At 34.1% G+C, this 22,578-nt stretch overlaps 1 protein-coding gene across 1 annotated transcript in view; it reads right to left on the bottom strand.

Annotated features, from left to right (window-relative positions):
* LOC149536571 (vacuolar protein sorting-associated protein 26B) overlaps nucleotides 1-22,578 on the bottom strand; it is a 196,201-nt gene that overhangs the window by 65,932 nt on the left and 107,691 nt on the right. The window contains exons 6-7 of the mRNA XM_089803004.1: nucleotides 15,462-15,506; nucleotides 14,199-14,310 (exon numbers count right to left, since the gene is read on the bottom strand). Of these exons, the coding sequence (XP_089659130.1) occupies nucleotides 14,199-14,310; nucleotides 15,462-15,506 (157 nt within the window). The remainder of the gene's footprint in view (nucleotides 1-14,198; nucleotides 14,311-15,461; nucleotides 15,507-22,578) is intronic.

Here is a 22,578-nt window from a genome sequence, read left to right on the forward strand (position 1 = left end):
ATTAAAACATTCGTAAGCTTTGCTTTTCAATGAATATCCAGGAGACATACCTTCATCACTCCTTGAATCAAACTTTCCATTGTCATCAATCTCTTCTAATGTAACATTTACTTCCAAAGATTCTGAAATACTTGACAGTTGGTGCATGTCCAAACCAAAGTTCATAGGGGTTCTTACCAGTACCTTATCTGATTTGTACTCTGTTCATAGTGTATATTGTTGTATCACTACTTCTCTCCAAAAGATCTTTGATACATTATTCTCAAGCATCATTGCTCTTGCTGCCTCTGTTACTGATCTACTTCTCCTCTTTGCTATAGCATTTTGTTTAGGTGTTTTAGGGGCTGAAAGTTGTCTCTAAATGCCATGTTCTTCACAAAAACTGTTAAACTCATTTGAAATGAACTCTCCTCTATAAGATCTCAAACACCCAATCTTTAAACCATGTTTGTTTTCAACTCTAATCTTCAATATCTTAAACTTCTCAAATGCTTCAGATTTTTCTCTAAAAAAAGCTACCCACATCATTCTAGAAAAATAATCAACAAGAATAATGAATAACTTACGCTGTAGAATGCTCTTGTCTTTGTAGCACCACTCAAGTTTGTGTGAACTATCTCCAGTTTTGCTGAAGTGGTAAATTTATTGCTTGGAAATGAACTTTTCTACTATTTTGGCATAACACATTTTTTACACACCACGTTAGTAGGCTTCACAATTTTAGACAAATCTCTAACAGCAAATGTAGTACTAACCTTCACAATGTTATCAAAATTTATATGACAAAATCTCTTATTCATAACCAACTATCATCCACCTTAGCAACTAAACATGTCATCTCAATAGAATTCAACAAAAATAAATTACCTCTTGTCCTTGCAACAGTACCAATTAGCTTACCATCTTTATCCTTGATAATGCATGTCTTTTTTATGAATTGTAACAGATATCCCTTGTCAACTAGTTGTCCAACACTCAAAAGATTATGTTTCAAACCATTCACAAAGTAAACATCATCAATGTTATAGTTACATCCCAATTTTCGACCCAATTTAAAATGTTCATATAGCCGTCGAGGTTCATGTGAAGTCAGTTGATAGTTCGAACTTGTTATAATAATGTGAAATGGTAAGATGGTTAGTCGTTATAATTTCATATAAAGATAACATGCTAGTTAACTGTTATGATGATATTTTAAAGTTATTTCAGATAGTTGATTATTTATCATGAATTCATGGGAATAGAAAAAGGCAGTCAGTCGTTATGATCACTTATGATTAATAACTTGTTATGGTAATATGATTTAACTGTGGAGAATTTCCTTGTAGCGAGCACGTGAAAGGGGTGGGAGCATTGTCAGAAAAGAATAGGGCATAGGGGCACCACCATCACTGGGCAAATAGGTATGAATCTTGAATCACCATGGCTAAGGGTAAATGACTAGGCAAGCAAAAGTGCACATTGGACAATACCGTGAACTATTTGGACAATCAATAAAACATTAACTATTGAAACATAATCAAACTTCATACCTTTAAATGGTTTATGTTGGCATTCACACACACACACACACACACATATATATAAATGCGCATAAGTATAAAAGTATGCTGGCACTATAGTATTAAATTATTCAAGCTCATCTCTATTAACATACATATATATAAATATGCGTATACATTGAGAGGATATGAAGATAAAATAATCTCCCTAAGTATACACATATTTAGACACGTGTGAACTAATAGGTATAACCTTGGACACAAAAATAATATGATGTCACCATTCGAAAATAATATATATGTGCAAATATATATATATATATATATATATATATATATATATACACATAAAATTATAAATAAGAGACGAGTACACTTGGCATCTTTTTTTCAAATCGGTGAATCAAGAAGTCGACTATCTTTTTTATAACTACTACCAAGAGCTGCGGCTTCTTCCAAGCGTCTATATTATTTCCGTATGTCTTCTTGCTCGAAACAAGTCTGAGAACCAACTCCGAATTCTATAGCTCTACCCCTGTGCCCTCATATCTTCTCTTTCCTTATTTCTACGACTGGCATTGAAGATGAATCAAAGTTACTGATTTTGTCATTGAATGGTCTTCGATTTTGAGCTTTGTATTTTGAAACTCAAACTTCAAGAGCCCGATATTTGAAGTTATGCAAAGTTCCATATCTTTTGTTGATCAGGTTACGTGATCAGCTTTCTCAAATCTTATTTGGTATATGTTATGCATTCGATAGTATAGATACAAGGATAGTATCAATGATTTCTAAATATAGATGCTTGACTGTGATATCGAATAGCACATTCGATGAAGCTATCTCACTGTGTTAAGTCTGTACCAATTACACATGTCATGCTAAGATTACCTCTTTGTTTCAGTTGGTTTTCTAGATTCAAGTTTTAATTCTCTGAAGTTCCTTAAGTGAAGTTCTCAAGTCTTAAGAATTGTATTGCGACAGTACTGATTTTACATTATTTTTCCCATCAGCTGAGTTTCAGCAAAAGAGTTGATATACTCTGAGATTAGACACCCAAGACTCACCCGACTGGTTGGCCAAGAAAGAGGGTGAAATAATTTTATTACTTTTAAAGAACCATTTAATAGATCATGTTGTCCAATTCATATACTCTGTTGTCAAGTCGACTGGTGGAATTAAGTACCAGGATGCTCAATGGATGGACAAGGTGTTCCATGTCTATTCCGGGTAGGGAGGTTCTTTCTAGTTAGAGAAAGTGTGGAGATAAGTTTAAGGTTCGTAGCTGGGAGATAAGCCCTTGACAATGTTTCCCCTCTCCACAAGATATCAAGATATGCATCAGACAAAAATAAGTCAAACATTCAAACATTTATTGGTAACAAGTAATTTACTTTTATGATGTTTATTCAAGTAGAAGATAAGATGGATTGATTTATATCATCGTTTCAGTTATTTCCTTAAATGAAAGAAACTCTTATCATCAATGTAATTAGCAACCAGTTAGATCGGTTGATCTTCCAACGAGACATGGAATATATCTATATGCAAGAGATAGGTTTATCTAATGGAGTGTTATTTCAGTCTTCCATTTGTTTGAATAATGAATATGAGCATATTTTCCTAATTGAATGTTATTGCCATAGTTAGCAATGGAAGGAGAAGAGATGATACAATGGTAATTGATGCCCTAATTGATACAGTGGTATGTGATGCCCTAAATGATAAAGTGGTGTAGCTAATTGTTCCTAAGCGATATTTATAGATTATTCTAGGTTTTTGTAGAAGCATCCCTAGATGGATTTCGGTGTTGAATCCTACGGTATGTAGATTTTAAATTCCTTGTTAAATTCATCAATAATGTCTTCAATTGTTAGTTATGAAATTTTCCGTTCAACTGATTATAGCCATTAATCTCATTCATATGAACATAACTAATATAACTGTCTTCCTATGAATATGTAGTGATAACTGTATTTCTTTGATACGCTAGTTGTTAGTTAAGACTTGGGTAAAGTGGATGTTACATATGGTATCAAAGCTCTAGGTTCAACACTGAACCTTGGGCCCAATATTGTTTTAGAGAAATTGAGAATGTAATGTTGAAAAAGATTTATTTTAGGTAATTGGATATTTTACAATCAAGTTGGAAAAATCACATCGAGGAATCATCCAGAATAGTCAGGAAGGGCTGAGATGATGGTGTGGTCCATATGGAATGGATAGATAGATAAACTACAAAATCATAAAGATGAATCAAAACTAAGGAAAATGACATGATTGGCAAGTCGAGCGGTGGTGATCAGGCTGTTCATTTGCCTATCTAAATCCTTGGCCAAAGTATATTAAAGGCATGCTTGCCTAAATGGGTCACCAAGAGGTCGATGGTGCCAGTTGACAAGGAGAAGGTTGGTGGAGGTGTATCCTCAACCTTGTCTGTTGTTGAGCGGACACTCTAACACCAAGATGCTTGGATGGTAGGACCAAAATGTTACATATGCCTTATCCCAAGAGGGAGGGTCATTCTCAGTAGAGAATGAGAAGATTAAACTAGGTCAAAATGCCGAAGCTTGCACAATACAAACCAATTACTATAACCTTGATGGGGTGTTATCTAAACCTTGATAGTGACTAGATAATTCTTTCCAGTTGCATGTTTCCAACAATATACTATTGCAATTACATTCATGCTCATATGAAATGGTAGTTAATATTTTGTTATCCATTTTTGGGCTTGAACTAAAAGGAAAATAAAATTGTGAACCATGATTTTGAGAATTCTTCAACTTGCAAATGATAATCCTTTCTAATATTGATTAAACGACAAGAAGGCTATTTTGTGCTCCAGTATGGCGTAAGCACACTTGCATAACTAAAACTATCAATGCTTATTTATAGATGTAACTTTTGTTTGACTTAAGTTTTTCCTTGAAACATTACAGTGACAAGATGGGCATGAAAGCCTAGGTCACACAAATGGAAAAGATAAACTTTCAAATATTTACAGGCGAATGATGAGCATGCTCAGATGAGCTACTCGATAAGAACCCTATGTAAATTTATTTTAGATACTTATGATCAATCCATGATCCAAGGATGGGTTGAGCTAAGAAAGTTCAGCATGAAAGGTGGAGTTCCATGGAAATGTAAGAGTTTTTTGGACTCAGAGTCTAAGCCATAATCGGAATAAGGTAGACAAAACATACAAGCATCAAATTGAACCCTATCTCAGGAATTGCATGCAGACATGTAGTCCAAGTGCTAGGAGATTAGGATACATATAGTGTAGTACCATGTTAAACATAACCTCTATGATTTTGATTGGATGTATGATGATCTTTCATAGTATATCATGTTTTTACCTTTTGACACACTATTATAAATATATAATACACATGCGATATTGACTTTATATGGCAATGAAATAACAAAACATACTAAGCTGTTTTATATTGTTTTACAGAAGTATATTTCTATCATGAGATGATTACTTTGATGAAAATTTATTGTGATAAGATGGGCACGACGGCCGAGGTTACATAAATGGAAAACATGGATCTATTAACCTTTTTCAAGTGATTTGTAGGTTTACAAGGATGATCTACTCATTAATGAGTACCATACGCCAAATGGTATGTATGAGTGATTAAATTATGCAAACAAGTTATGACCTTGAACACATTAGATGAAGAATTACAAAATTTTAATTACTTATCTTACTCTCAGTTATTAACACTTAAAAATTCTCTTATAAGAAGATATCAATATGAGAATTGAACTAACGATATGTTGAGTGTCTACATGAGTAAGACAGGAATATGAAAGAGAATATCCGAAAACATGATCAACTCAAGTGATACTAATATGACCACAAGTACGGTAAACTCAGGTGAGTGTGTTTCATTTTTTATTTTATGATATCATGCAAACATTTTTCTGGAAGCATTGAGGTAAAGGAATAATAGACCTTGAATTTTGATCATGACTTAGATTTTGATTCAATTATGAAAAGAAATGATATCATGATGCTATATATACATCTTATATTTGGAATATTTTTTTAGTGTCTAAAATTGTAGAGATCATTGAGGACGATGAAACACAAAGGGGAAAGGTATGTTTTAGCCCAATTTTAAATGCTCCTTTATAATGTTCGTTACAATTTCAAGTTCATCGAGGACGATGAAACACAAGGGGAATGGTATGTTACATCCCAATTTTTGACCCAATTTAAAATGTTCATATAGCCGTTGAGGTTCACGTAAAGTGAGTTGACAGTTGAAATTTATTATAATCAGGCAAAATGGTAAGATGGTTAGTCATCATAATTTCATGTGAAGATAACATGCTAGTTAACCGTTATGATGATATTTAAAAGCTATTTTAGATGGTTAATCAAGAATTCATGGGAATTGAAAAGGCGGTTAGCCGTTATGATCATTTATGATTAATAACTTGTTATGGTAATATGATTTCACTGTGGAGAATTTCCTTGTAGGGAGCACGTTAAAGGGGTGAGAACATTGTTCGAAAAGAATGGGGCACAAGGGCACCACCATCACTAGGCAAATAGGTATGAATCTTAAATCATCATGGCTAAGGGTAAATGAATAGGCAAGCAAGAGTGTACGTTGGACAATACCATGAGCTATTTGGACAATCAATAAAACATTAAATATTTAAACATAATCAAACTTCATACTTGTAAATGGTTTATGTTGGCATTCTCATCATTTCATTATATATACATATAAATGCGCATAAGTATTAAAGTATGGTGCCACCATAGTATTAAATTATTCAAGCTCATCTCTATTAACATACGTATATATAAATATGCGTATACATTGAGAGGATATGAAGATAAAATAATCTCCAAGTATATACGTATTTAGACATGCGTATCCTAATAGGTATAACCTTGGACACAAATAATATGATGTCACCATTCAAAAATTATATGGTCATGTGTGCAAATATATATACACATAAATTATAAATTATTCTTTTCATTAAGAGACCTTCGAATTCTTTCCTCATAATTATAAGTCTCTATAAGAGAATAGTACACTTGGCATCTTCTTTAAAAATCAGTGAATCGAAAAGCCAGTTATCTTTTTTATAACTGCTACCAAGAGTTGCAGCTTCTTCCAAGCCTCTATATTATTTCCATATGTCTTCTTGCTCGAAACAAGTCTGAGAACCAACCCCGAATTCTATAGCTCTAACTCTGTTCCCTTGTATCTTCTCTTCCCTTATTTTTGCGATTGGCATTGAAGATGAATCAGAGTTACTAATTTTGTCATTCAATGGTCTTCGATTTTGAGCTCTCTATTTCGAAACTAGTGCAAGACCACCTAGCCATCATATAATTAAAAGAGATCATAACTGATTCTTTAATGATTTATGTTCATTCATATATGTTTCAATGTCATTCTATGTAATAGAATCCAATTGAAAATAAAAGTTGTAGCAAAAATGTAATGTTGTCCACATTGTCATAGTTAAGGTCTTAATTGGTTTAATATGTAAAAAGTTGTAAAATGACCCTTGAAAAGATAATAACTATGTAAAAGGTTGTTAAATGGTCATTTCAATATTTCTTTAATGTCATAGTTAAGGTCTTAATTGGTTTAATATGTAAAAAGTTGTAAAATGACCCTTGAGAGGATAATAACTATGTAAAAGGTTGTTAAATGGTCATTTCAATATTTCTTTAATGTTTATGCAAAGTCATGGCATCACATTTGTGAAAAGTCTCAAAAGCTTTCAAGAAGGTGAATAGTTGCAAAAAAAATGCAACAATGTAAAATTGCATTGAAGTTGTGAAAGGAAGTCCAAATGTCATGGGTGGTATTTGTAACGTCTAAAATGGTCAAGACACTATAAAATTCGTTTTAAGGTCGAACCAAAGCAGAATGGAAGGAATTAGTAACATTTGAAGAAAATTTAGAGTGATTCTAACTTGTTATTTTGATTGGCGTTTTAGTTCTCTTGTCGGGCTTTGTACATCCATGTGGAGCCTGAAAATAATGTATTATTGATATGGTAGAGTAGGAAAATGAATAATCCTTCCATTACTTTTGGTTTGAATTTTATTTCATGTAGATTTGAGAAAGCTATGAGCATTCTATGCATGATAGTTTTTTCAAAATTTCAAATTACAATCATATTAAAGCAAAATGTACAGATGTTTAGTTGTTGTTTCAAGGGATGAAACTTATATTTCTAGAAAGAGGAATGAATGAGATTTCTAATGAAATTGATTTGGTACATTTTTGTTAAGTTTTGTATAAGTTATGACTGTTTTAGTAAAAATTAGTTTTTAACCATCTTCAATGGAGTCACAAAAAATGGGTCTCGGTGTAGAGACCGTAACTTTGGATTCTACCGTTGGATGTTTTTGAGTTTTGGACATGTTGAAAACCTATTTGCGCCTAATGTGGATGGTTGGATTGAAGAAATAAGATTTGGTTAAAATGTTATGAATCTCTGTATGCAGGCCTATCTCGAATGGCAGAATTGAAGTCTATGTTTTCAAGATTGATTTGTTATTTCATGATGGATGATTGTATTGAGAAAAATGTATTGATGCCTCTAGAATATTGAATAAATTATATTTAGATGGAAATTCATGAGTGATTTGAAGGTTCTTGAAGGGTTTTAATATGCTACTTGCATCAGAAACTCAAACTTCAAGAGCCAACTATTCGAAGTTGAGAAAAGTTTCATATCTTCCGTTGATCAGGTTATGTGGTCAGCTTTCCCAAATCTTATTTGGTATATGTTATGCATTCGATAGTATAGATACAAGGATAGTATCAATGATTTCTAAATATCAATGCTTGATTGTGATATCGAATAGGACATTCAATGAAGCTATCTCACTGTGTTAAGTCTGTACCAATTACACATCTCATCTTAAGATTGCAGCTTTGTTTCAATTGGTTTTCTAGATTCAAGTTTCAATTCTCTGAAGTTCCTTAAGTGAAGGTCTCGAGTCTTAAGAACTATATTGTGACGGTACTTATTTTTCCCATCAGCTAGGTTTCAACAAAAGAGTTGATATACTTTGAGATTAGACACCCAGGACTCACCCGGCTGGTTAGCCGAGAAAGAGGGTGAAGAGGTGAGAAAAAGTTCTGCAAGAACAAGAAACTAGAATCAAATTTAATATAATAATTTTATTGCTTTTAAAGAACCATTTAATAGCTCATGTTGTCCAATTCATATACTCTATTGTCAAGTTGAGTGGTGGAATTAAGTACCAAGATGCTCAGTGGCTGGACAAGGTGTTCCATGTCTATTATGGGTAAGGAGGGTCTTTCTAGTTAGAGAAAGTGTGGAGATAAGTTTAAGGTCCATGGTTGGGAGGTTAATCCCCTGACAATGTTTCCCCTCTCCACAAGATGTCAAGACGTGCATCATAAAAAGATAAGTCAAGCATTCAAACATTTATTGGTAACAGGTAATTTACTTTTATGATGTTTGTTCAAGTAGAAGATAAGATGGATTGATTTATATCATCGTTTCAGTTATTTCCTAACATGAAAGCAACTCTTATCATCAATGTAATTGGCAACCAATTAGATCAGTTGATCTTCGAATGAGACATAGAATATATCTATATGCAAGAGATAGGTTTATCTAATGGATTGTTATTTCAGTCTTCCATTTATTTAAATAATGAATATGAGTGTATTTTCCTAACTGAATGTTATTACCATAGTTAGCAATAGGAGAAAAGATGATACAATGGTAATTGATGCCCTGATTGATACAGTGGTACGTGATGCCCTAAATGATAAAGTGGTATAGCTAATTGTTCCTAAGCGGTATTTATGGATTAACCTAGGTTTTTGTAGAAGCATCCCTAGATGGATTTCGGTGTTCAATCCTACGGTATGTAGATTTTAAGTTTTGTATTAAATTCATTAATGATGTCTTCAATTGTTAGTTATGAAATTTTTCGTTTAACTGATTATAACCATTAATCTCATTCACATGAACATAACTAATATAACTATCTTCTTATGAATATGTAATAATAACTATATGTCTTTGATATGCTAGTTGTTAGTTAAGACCCAGGAAAAGTAGATGTTACAGTTAGTCTTTCCATTATGTGTAATAGATCATTGTCCTTTAATATGACAGGCTGCATTATTTCTAACTCTAACTATTCCTTCATCATTGCTATTGAGTTCAATAAATTTGTTCATATCTCCAGTCATGTGATGGGAACAACCACTATTTATGATCCAAACAAATTTCTTCTTTTCAACTTGTGATACTAAAGCTTTTTCTTCTCTTTGTTCTTATTTTTCAAGGCTTTCTTCTTAATAGTAACAAATCCTATTTGATCATTCTCATCATCACTTTCACTCAAAAATTGTTCCAAACATGCATCATATTCCTCATCATTACCAAAAAGACAATCCTTAGGCATTCTTGATTGTAAGGCTTCTTTTTAAAATTCCTTACTCTCTTAGGACACTCAGAAGAATAACAACCATATTCATCACATGTCCAACATTTAAAGATTTTGGTACCTTTACGTTCTCTCTTTATATGCAGAGCAGGTCCTTCCTCAATCTTCTTGTCTTCTTCTACTTTTGTTCAGCTGTTGTTGGCACAATATCCACTGGTACTTGCACTCCTTGTCAACATATGTCTATTTCTCTGTGCACAAATAGCAGTTTCAACTCTCGGCAATTCTCCACTTAGTTTCATCCACATCTTAGTTGATTCTAGTCTCTCCTGTAAAATTAGATGTGTAAAGAATAACTTGTTCAATCATCTGAGTTGTATGTTTGTATGCAGGTGTCAAAGTCTTCAATATCTTCCATATAGCTTCATCTTCTAATTTCTCTCCTTCATAAGTCTTAATTCCTGCAACAATCTCTGATATTCTACCAAAGCAACTTCTTATAGATTCATCTTCCAGCATTTTAGCATCTTGAAACAAACATATCCAATTCTGTAATCTAACCTTTTGAGCATGTTTATCACCTTCAAATGTAGCTTGCAAAGATTTCCAATATCATAAGCAAGTCTTGAAGATTTTACCTGACCAAATTCAATTTCAAGAAGCACTGATAATAGTGCTTCTCTAGCAAGCATTTTGTACATGAACTTGTCTATCTAAGCTTCATCACAACCTTCAAGTTTGTCTTCTTCAATCACATCCTTTTTTTATTTTTAGTAATCAATCACTATCCCGAACCCATGCATAGCATATGTGTCTTCATCTTCTCCTTCTTGACTCGCTATAAATCTCCTCAAGATGTTAAGATTTAATTTCAAGGACATGATGCTCTGATACGAATTGTTAGAAAGTGAAGTCCACCAAGATAACTAGAGCTAATTGGGGGGGTTGAATCAGTTATGCAATTAAAATGACTCAATATCTTTATTATTTTTGAGACATGCAAATAGTAGATGCAACAACCATAGAAAGATAGTCATACACAACAACACCAGATTTGCTAACTAGGGAAACACTCAAATAGAGGGAAAACCCCAGTGGGAATGATGCCCAGAAGATGATGTACTAATATAAATGTTCCTTGTGAAGGGATGGACCTTGTTATGAGTCAATGAAATACAATCAATACATATGAGTCCCTGATAGGAGACTTTGAATCCTTGTTTGAGTTGTGTCAACCCTATTAGGAGTTGATAGGAAGACAAAAGGACCCACTCAAATAGCTTCAATATTATCCTCACTAAATAATACAAGTGTACATTAACAACTATCCAACAACAACTTTTCTTACTAGATACAATTCCTTGCAAGCTCATTGTGCCTTACTGCACCAATCTTTTCTCTGATCCAAAAGATATTCGCATGTAAGCTCGCATTTACAATGTTATCGGCACTAGATTCTAATGCACAAGGAAATGACCTTTCCTTTATATCAAGTCCATAAACAAGTTATTGAATCGACCTTAGGCCTTTCCCAATTTACAATAATAATATAGGACGAACTTAAGATATTACATTTACATGTTACATTACAATATTACATCTTTTCACAATTACAAGCAATCTATCGGCTCATAGTGTTGATAACTTTATACTTTTTGATCAATTGCATACGTGCGCTTAACCGTGCCATCCACAACATGTCTTCTACCTATGTCTCAATCCGCTCAACCAAATTTCATCTCTGTTAGAAGATAAAACCAAAACATCAATACCCGCTTTTCAAAAATGTTGTCTGAAAGTTGTCTTCACCAAATCTTTCATAATTTTGTCCAATCTTCATATTTTCGTACACACACTTAGTTGTAGCATCTAGACACTCTTTAATACTAGTTGTAGCATCTACACACACTTTTGTTGTAGCATTTACACACTTAGCTGTGCATAAGCTCATCGTCAATCCTTGAACAACGTGAAGTCAAACTCTGTCTATTATTTTGCTAATCTTCACAGAATAACATGTATGTTGACATCAATGACAAACTCTATCATGAATGCAACATATAACCATAGAATCATGTATCCAACATTACTAGGATACTCCCCCATAGGAATATCATCAGCATTCACGCTAACACTCTCAAGATCTAAATTTTCCTTTATCCCTCTTAATGTTCTTCTTTTATGGTTTAATTGACCATCCCATATAAACAAGGCCTCCTTAACTAGATCAAAATTATATTGAATGCATTTAGCTAATTAGTCATTTATAACCACTAGCCATCTTAAAGCGAACACTTCCATGGAAAGAACTTGTTAACCAAGAATTTATCCTTTTAAAAGTCCCCTAGTTTCTCTAAGTGTTGTGAGGAGGATTTTTCACAAACATTTGAATAATACAAAATCTACCAAGCAAAGTATGATAAGGCTTCTCACCTTTCTATTCAGTATTGCTAATTATTCCATGACATTGCAACTAGTTTGAACTCAAATATTGCAGCCCATATGAAAATCCTCTACATTCAGCTACCACAACTTAAACTTAGTGTCACTAAATTGTCCCGTCTCTAGAGGTGACCCCACCTGGATAGGAGGAGTGGATCTCTGCGAGTACGATCTATCAGCTCTCACAAACCTGGATTGAGAAGGCAAGGCAAAGTGCCTTTTGGTGACACACACTGTCCTAGGAAAGAAAGTATGAAAGAGGTAAGAGGTAATGAGCTGATCTGAACACTTTCTACACTAACCCATGGCAGAAATGAGTAAAATAAAATAATCATAGAATTGTAAAAATCATATACTCAATAATCAACCATAACACACTAATGTATTTCAAACAAAAAGTAGTCACACTACAATGCACATGCACATGCTCTCACAAGAGAATCGCCAACAGTAGATATGGACTAATTCTAAAACATAGCAATGCCTACATACTCACTATGAAAACTCTATCTCTAGCACCCAATAAATAAGAGAGACAATCCATGAGAGCATGAGTGGTAAACCATAAACAATGGACAAATACCATGACTCAAACAAGGTACCCAAATGGAAGTCCCAAGTTCCATGCCTACCTCCAAAGATTAGTCAACATGCTACACTTGGTACATACTCTTATATCATTATAGCTGCTCTGTCATAATCCATTCACCAAATTTTGTGCTATGTTTTGGCTCAATTAGATTTCAAGGATGCTCTAACTCATCATGAAATTGCTGAAGGGTCCTAGTCGACAATGTAAGTATCTATAATCATGACAAATGCTTTTATACATCCTTCATGCCAAAATATTTTGTGACACGCATCATAATATGGCATACATAAATGACAATAATGATCAAGCCATTATTGGACACCCTTCTGATAACTAAATCAAAATTTGGAATTACAAGGCGTATAAAATACCTATACCAACGTGCATTTCAAGATGTGATACAAAGAATCTTTCTTTCTCCATGCCTGATTAGGAATTTTCCTTTGCTTTCCTAAACAAATGTCATTTGAGTAAGAATCTGGGAGCCTAATTGTGTGTGTGCTACTATAATTACCAAATGCAATTTTAACTCAAGATTCCCAGATAGAACTTTCTGGCTGCATTAAAATGACCATAGATTCCACCTAAATTCAGTTTTCTATCCTTCCATAATCAACGTTTCCAAATGGGCAGCTCCTCAAGTGTCTTCAAACTCCTTGTGTTTTTTCATCTATCACACAAATTGTATTTTGTGTTTTCAAATAATAAAATATACATAAGTCATCACAGGCTCACTAGCATTTAAACAATCTACCAACCACTGCTTAAGAACACAAAATATTTGACACGTCCTTGCTAATAGTATCAAAAAACTCAATCTCACTTCCGCCTCCAACATTGCCATCATCAATCTATTATTGTGTAGACCAATTAAAGTGTTATATCAGCAGGTTCCTCCAGCACCACTAATCAGAATTTAAAATTACTGAAATGTACTCACCCACATTCTAAAACTATGCACAAATGGGTGACCATCTTGACTAGTACTACAAAGACCAAATTCTAAAAATAGAAGTTTTGTTTCATTCAGGATAACAACTTAACCATAGTACAGTAAGAAGAATGAAAGTAAACTGATTATTTAATGTAAATTATTAGTAAAACTCGTTTATACTTTTCTTTTCGCTCTAACCATTAGCATCCTATAGTTTTTATCCTATTCCTCTTGCAAGAAGCACTGAAATTCCTCTATTAAAATCAGAGCAATGAAAAGTAAATAGATTTACCATACCTGAGCCTCACATTTATACCATTGTAGGACTCATAGGGCATCTCAACTGTAGAGAATTCAAATGGATATGTCTTACGATCATATATCTCACCAGGTACATCAAGCTCCCGAACTGCAAAACAAATAAATGTCAGCATTGGAGAAATGCATGATTTGTGTAGCATTCAGATTTTTATGTCAAGAGTATGGAGTCCAAATTAATATCAAATCTCACCATATGATAGTTTGAGTGAAATGAAGTAAATATACGGATAAAGAAAATTTAGTTGCCCTTTGAATTTTGAAGAGGATTGTTGATTTCTTTCACCATCATCTAGAGATCTTCATTGCTGAAGGAGACAACCAGGTCCAGATACTTATATAAAAAGATTTGTTTTTCAACTTTCTATGGGGTCAGATTATTAGCAGAGATTACAAAGAGATAGATGTCAGCAAACTGGAAGACTGCAAGAGGATTTATTATAATAATATCACCAGCAAGAGAATTTGGCAGGACTAGGCTTAAGAATGGTTCCATAAGAACAAGCCAAGGACAGCATCAACAAAGAATTATTTTCCAATTCCAATAACTGGCAGAGCGAGCCCCTTCACTGCATTATAAGCCCCCTACTTTTGCCCCTAGAGTTTCAGGACTGACAAGGTTTTAAGAAGATGCTCATATTATACCAAGGATATGATTCATCCTAGTCATCCTCTGTAACTGCAAAAGATGTTTTCAACATGAGCAATTATCCTGATATTGCCAGAAGAGGTAGAAACCAAAGTCAACTATGCCAGTTAAATAGACCATTTGGTCAGGAAGGAAAACGTATAAAGAAAACCAAAAGTTCATTTGTTATCTGTTGGGAAGAATTAAAAAGAAAAAAAGAAATTCAAGAAGCTAAGTTATTTTCAAACCTAAGGTTGTTATTTCTTCTTGCATTTCAATATAGGTATTTTACAATTGTCTAGATAAAAGCAAAACCAAACTCATGGACAGAAAGTTTAATCCACCCAATGCTCTTACCTTTCAGTGTCTCCGAAAATTTCAAATATTATACACAGAAAATTGAGGAATTATCATGCCACGCTCAACTTTTTACTCATTTTGATATAGTTTATAACATGAATTAAGCCCATTCATAAATACAACATCCAAACATGCATTTTAAGCAACAAATATTATACATTGCTGCAGCTAAAAGAGATACAATACAGAGAATTGGAAAATATTTCGTAATTTCAAATGGAATGAGTATAGATATACACAACAGCTTAACTCACCCAGGGAGGTGAAGTCATAAAAATTCCCTCTGTCAAAGTACAACTCTGCAGAAGCAATGAGATACTATTAGCACTAACTAATAATAGTAGGCAAAATTAGCCATAATAGAAAGTTGCCTAATAGCGACAATAAACAAAAGCATGCCTGCACCTCTTACTGCCTACAGAAAATCTACCATTGCTTGCAAGTAACATCATTCATGCCTCGTCATACCTTAGTCTAACAGGAAAAGATATGTACCTATGAGGCTCAACAAATGTTCTAAAAAGTATTTACAAAAGACCTCTCACATTATCCCTCTATGTGGTGAGACATGACAAGACTTGACAAGGACTTGTAAATACAAATCCAAGTGATGCTAAGTTAGTAGCCTCAACTCATATTCAAACAAGTCTGCGAAAAAAAATACAAAACCAACTTGATATATTTAAATCAAAAAGACATAACATTTTTCATAGATTATATATGATTTTTTAGAAAAACTTTCCACTAGTGCAAGTCTGAGTCAGAGAACAGCTAGCTGTGTTTCTACCAGGTTTAACACATGCAAATTACACTTGGACATAAAGGACGTAGAACTGGTCACAAGAGTCTGATAAATTTCACTCAGGCAACCTGTAGAGAGAGTTCACAATAACTTGTCTCAATGTAGAGCTTAGAAAAACAAAAGTTATGTTCTGCTTAGCTATGAATCAAATAAACAAGAGTATTTTTAAGAGCCATTGTTACAGCCCTGTTCTACTGGTTTCAAAGCAGAAGTGAAATCTAAAATGATTCTGTTTTTTAAACGTTCCCCTAAAATTTAATGGCGAGGTTAGAATGCAGTGTGACCAAAAGAAAGAAAAATGATATAGGGATGATTCCGAGAAGGCTGCTAAGGTCGTCAAATTCATGATAAGCCCCCAATGATGCTTAAGATTAATGCTTGTAAAATGTAAGATGAAATAAAAGACATTCATACAACAGAGTAGACATAGATGAAAGTAATGGTTGCCATTAAAGAAATAGTTCAAGTCCGAAAGTCCTACTTTACTTACTAGCACACAATTTTTCCTGATTCACATTGCAGTGGCAGTGTTGGACAGTAACAAAAAGGATTATTTTGGTATCAGTGTTGCAAAATTGTAATTTAATTTTCGCCCACTATTATTGATTGATTGTTGTAAAGGGATGTCTGATTTGTTTCCAGATAGATTATATTGTGATAATTCGATCACCTCTTGCAATTGGGTTGGGCCCCAAACTAATGTAACTTATATTATACCATGTAATTGGACTGGACCCTAATTGAGCTTGTTGGGCACTCAAGGCACTTGTAACTTGTGATTAATAAATTTATATTTGTAATCTGGCGGCAAACTACAAAAGGAACCACCTAGGATCTCAAGGCTTGTAATTATACAAACAAGGCATTGCGTTGCCTTTCATAATTAACTCAATCAAGCAGATTCCTCTGCTAAGTTTGGCGATCTAATCTCTCCTGAATAATCAGTGAATCAATCATTGAAGGTCTGCAATCATCAGTTCTGGGGTCCTGCTGGGCGAAGCTACATCATTATAATCTGCTCTTATGGGGATCAAAGGTTCAGATCATTAATTGCAATCAGATAAGTCACTACTTTTCTTATGCCCTAGGTGGGTAAATTAGTAATTGTACTAATGCTGATATTAATAATATATTATCTGAACTTTGTTGCTGGGTTTTTTCCCTCCAAAAGCAAGGTTTTCCCAGGGTACCTTTGTGTTCATGTATGTACATCTTACTTATATTCTAAGTTTAGTTAATTCTGATCACTAAAATTAACATGGTATCAAAGCCAAGTTCATACTAATTGTGATCAGATTAGCAATAAACCAATCAGGGTAATCTGTTGTTCTTATTTCAGTCAATATGGTGACAGGGCTAAAGGTAGAGGACGGACTTGAACAGACATCGAGTTTCACTTCATGGAAACTTTGTATCCTTCTTGTGGTTGAGGAAAATGATCTACATCAGTTTGTATAAGGGCAAGATAAAACTGAGCCTGCAAATCAAGAGGAGTTACTTCAGTTCAAGAAGAATGCCATCTCAAAGCCAAGAAGATTCTAATGGATTCTGTGAAAGACCATCTTGTTCCTATCATCTCCAAGATGTCTTCAGCCAGGGAAATTTTCAAACAGCTGGAAAAAATGTATGAAATCAACAACATAAGTAGGGCACTTGCATTTAATTAACAACTGCTCTAGGTCAAGATGGCAAAGGGAGAATCAGTCATGGCTTTCTTCATGAGAAATTCAGAATTAAAAGATCAGCTCAGTGCCATTGGTAGCGATGTTGTGGACAAAGACATTGTTATGCTTGTATTAAATGCACTTTCTCACTCTTGGGGGTCATCATTAAAAGCATAAGCGGGAGAGCTGAATTCCCCACATTTGTTGTCTCCAAGCTGATCACATTCAAGAAGTCTCACGCCTAGCTGCAAGAGAACAATTACGAGCTCCCATGGAGAAGAAAATCATATCCTTGCTGCCCAATCAGTCAAGAAGAAAGGTGGCTATTGGAAGAAGAACAACTTGAAGACGAATCATGATTTCAGACCTTCTACTGCTCATGGTTCAAGAAAAACCCCAAAGGATATGTCTCGCATTTGATGTTTCCAATGTGACAAGTTTGGTCACTATACAAAGGAGTGTCAATCTCAGTCCAAGCAGTAAGAGACAAACCTGAATGAAGTTTCAGATCAAAAAATAATGAAGACTTTCTCTTCATTTATGCCTTGCCAAGCAACATTCCTACAGACTGTGACACTTGGCTGATTGACAGAGGAGCATCTTGGCACATCCGGGCTACCGGGAGCAACTTTCAGATTTGATAGAGGAGTCCAATCTTTATGTTGTTATTGGTGATGATGATCGGTATTTTATAAGAGGTTTTGGTGCTACTTCTGTTAACTTAGATTTTGTAGTTTCCCTTCAGCTGTGTGATATTTTGTTTGTACCGGAAATTAAAAGAATCTAATCTCAATATCTTCCCTAGAAGATAAATGTTATCAAATTGGATTTTCTGAAGAAAGAATTGTTTCGTAGCCTAAGAAATCTGGCATCAAATCAGCTTGTGTCATTGGCAATAGATTTGATAGCCTCTACAAACTTTCAACTCGTCCAATTCAAGCCCTCATCCACAATGCAACTGAGTCTAGCGACCTATGGCATAGAAGACTTGGACATCTCCATTTTTGTGCTCTTCCCATACTTGACAAGATGGTCAATGGTATGCCTGAACTCAGTCATGTTCACAATGATACATGTAAAGGTTGTGTTATGGGTAAAAACACCAAGAGTTCATTTCATAAAAGTGAATCTAGGTCTAATGAGAAACTAGCTCTTGCTCATTCTGATCTATGTGGACCCATGTCTGTTGCATCTCCAAATGGATTCTTGTATTATGTAACCTTCATAGATGACCACTAGGAAAACATGGATTTACTTTCTAAGAACAAAAGAATCTGATGAAGTACAAAGAATTTAAGGCTTTAGCTGAAAACTTATCTGGGAAAAGAATTAAAGTACAAAGATATGACAATGGAGGTGAGTACACCTTGGCTGAATTTCATGATTTCTGTGTAGAGGCAAGAATTAAGAGGGAGTTATGTGTTCCCTACAAGCCTCAACAGATGGGGTTGCACAAATAAAGAACAGATCCATAATTAAGGCCGCAAAGGCAATGATTCATGTGATGGCTGTATTATCATTGATGTCAAAGGATTTCGTGAGCATGAATAGAACTATAAGAGTTCAATCTCAAAGGTATGAAGAAGTCATCATCAACGCCAAATATAAGGAACTGATCAATGGACAACATAAGCATTACTACATAAGAAACAGACAACATAAGTATGCTATACTATATGTATTACAATCTGACATGATGGAAAATGAAGAGATGAATATAAGATATTAAAGTTTAAATTGAAGTGCTAAACTTTATCTACCCAACATGCAACTAAGATAGTGATCATGTGCAATTTGTAAAGAAGCAAAGCAATTATTGATTGCTGGCAACCACAGTATCACATTAGAAAATTAATTGATGATCGCATATAATGTCAATATATGCAGATGATAGTAAAAGCAGCAATAAAGGAAAGGAGTCAACTCTCCATCTTAAACCTGACAAAAGAAAAAGCAGTGGCCATTCAGTGATCAAAGAGCAACTAATTTAGAACGCTACATTAATAGAATTGACAAAGATATTTTCTCAGCAACGGAAGACGAGCAATGGAGATCAATAAAGTAAACAGAAGCAACTTATAATATAGTCAACTCAATGGATGATTGACTTCTACAACAAGGATAATTATTTTCTGCAATTTAAACAAGACAGTGATCAAGTTTTCAGAAACAATATAGGCAGTAATGAATAAGAATATGCAATATGATCAGAGATAGCAAGCATACAACAATGACAAAGCCAATTCATATAGTATGAACAACATGAGTAATTCACTGGTAACTATATCTTTGACAAGTTGATGTTTCGTCATCTTCAATCATGATTGGAATTTTATGGCAGCAATGAACAGACCATTAAGTTCACAGAATTAAAAATAATTAAGAGATACATATGGAGAAGAAGTAGGATTTCAATCTAAGTTGCTGATTCAGATTCGGGGATGGATTTGGATTTGTAAGTGAGTGTCCAAGTTGAAAGTAAAGAACATATTCTAGGATTATAACCGAATATCATAACGAAATGACATGACATAATTTAGAAACAATACATCAGACAGAAATTAAACTATTTTCTGAATTATACAAACTATAAATCCAAAATTAAATAACAACTATATCCATGTCATATGAAAGACAACTAAATTAACTTCCATAACTGACTTCTGCGATTACATTTTAAAAGAAACAAATCAATTTAACCATATCTACGACTATACATTTCCAAGTAATATAAAGGTACGTACAAGTAAAGGCTTAGGATTTCATACATGAACTGAATTAATTGATCTAGCAAAGAGGAGAAGCATTGAAATAGGCTTAACCTCCCAACTGCAGACCTTAACATATCCCCACACAATCTCTTACGAGAAAGGCCCTCCCTACCCCAGATTAGGCTTGGGACACCATAATCTTGCCATCCTAAGCATATCGGTGTTAGAGTGTCGGCTAAGCAGCAAACAAGGCTGAGGAATTCCTCCATCAACCTTCCCTCTGTTAGCTAGCACTCCTGACCTCTAGTGATCATTTATGGCAAGCATACCTCTATTCTACCTTGGCCAAGGATTTATGTGGGTATTAAACAACCCGATCACCACTGCTGGAGTTGACAACCGATTATATCTTGGACAACCATGAGCTGACTAGGACTTAAGCAATTTCTTCCTTTAATTGACCATATAATTAAGACACTGAATAATAGCTTTATCTTTCTCTTGCAGGATTCCTCTCCTCTTCACCCATTTACACTTAGCTCTACCGGCCTTGGGTGCATCCTAGGAGATTGCTTATAATCATGAGATTCTTATCAATCAAAATTGTTTGTGAGAGCCATTTTGAATTTAATCACGGCTAATAGCTATCAAATATCAGAGAAAATAAGAAGATATTTCAAAAATACAGCAAATTTTACACATCATAAAAGTACTATGCATTAACATTGGTTGAGCATTCTTTTCCAAGGAGTTCTAGCAGTTCCGTCCCTTCGAGCATACACCCAATCGTAGTTTAAAAACTCAGTATCAGCAATATCTCGGCTGGCCCAAAAATTTTGAAAAACTCGGAATCGGCAAAAACTCGGTGGAAAAATTGGCAATAAATCGGCACTTTTATCGAACATTTAAAAATATATAATTTCTAAAATATTCTTAGAAACCACAAACATATAACACCAAATTTGTAGAACATATACTAATTGAGATTTTCATCATATATTTAACGAAGTTTTGAGTTAAATTCGTTATCAGAATTTAGTATTTTATTTTATCTTAAATCAATCAGTTTGTTTTTTATTTGCATTTTATTTACATATAATTAGTAAATACATTTGTCATCTACATAAAATTTAAATTTATTTGATGAATCAAAATACTAATGATAATTAATTTATTTTGTATTAATATATGATGGAAATACATTTACATTAATACGAAATACATTTACATTTATATTACTATATATTAATATATTACAAATTGCAAAATATAAGGTTTACGAATCATTTATGTTAAAAAAAAATTTGGACTGAACAAATTTAAAAACGAGTGCAAATTGGTTGGGTCGAGAGATTGGGAGGGGTCATTGCAATTTGCGATTACAGTTTTTGAAGAAATGGCCGCCAAAATGAAGACAAATGGCATGTCACCAAACAAGAAATATTTGCTGAAGTCTACATGAAGAAATAGTTGTGAATCACGATAATATGAAGACAAACCGCCACTATAATATTCAGTAAAACCCTAAAACGCAAAAGCTCGAACTTCGTCAACTTTTCTTTGACGATTTTTTCACTTTATTGGCAAGACCTAGGGAAAATGTCGTAGCGATATTTTATTAAAACTGTTGCCGAAATTTACCGCATTTATATCCTGAGCTTTTTTTTCATGCAATGTATTGCAAGTCAGGCGATATACCGCCAATTTTTTAAACTATGCACCCAATGCATATAGGTGGGGACTTGTCATACTATAGAGAAAAGAGGGTAGAGCCGATGCTTCTCAGATATGAAATCGAGCTCAAGCTAATACTGCATTTGGAAATGATGGATATAAAAAGGAGCTTTCTTGAATTGTAAAGGCATTGCAATGCGAATAATTTGCGAAAAGATACATGACCTGAGAAAAGAGAGAAACAATGCAAATTGTTGATGTGGTAGCAACCACTCTACACGTATGGCTTCACCTGTGTGGTTCAGTCTTGCAATAATAGTGTGGTATTATACTCTAGATTTCAGATGGAGAGATAAGAGGATGCTTGGTTCATAGAGAAATTGTATACAAAAATGAGACACAGAGAGAGAGAGAGAGAGAAAGAGAGCATGAGAATGCTCCTTCAGCCGTGGGGAATAAAAATATAGCCTCTCACTTCCGGCTACAAGAAGGAGCTCGATTACCAGTTACAAGAACTCCT

The sequence above is a fragment of the Cupressus sempervirens genome, chromosome 10 (genome assembly GCF_028749045.1).
Source record: "Cupressus sempervirens isolate cs-2001-9-10 chromosome 10, ASM2874904v1, whole genome shotgun sequence".
Lineage (NCBI taxonomy): Eukaryota > Viridiplantae > Streptophyta > Pinopsida > Cupressales > Cupressaceae > Cupressus > Cupressus sempervirens.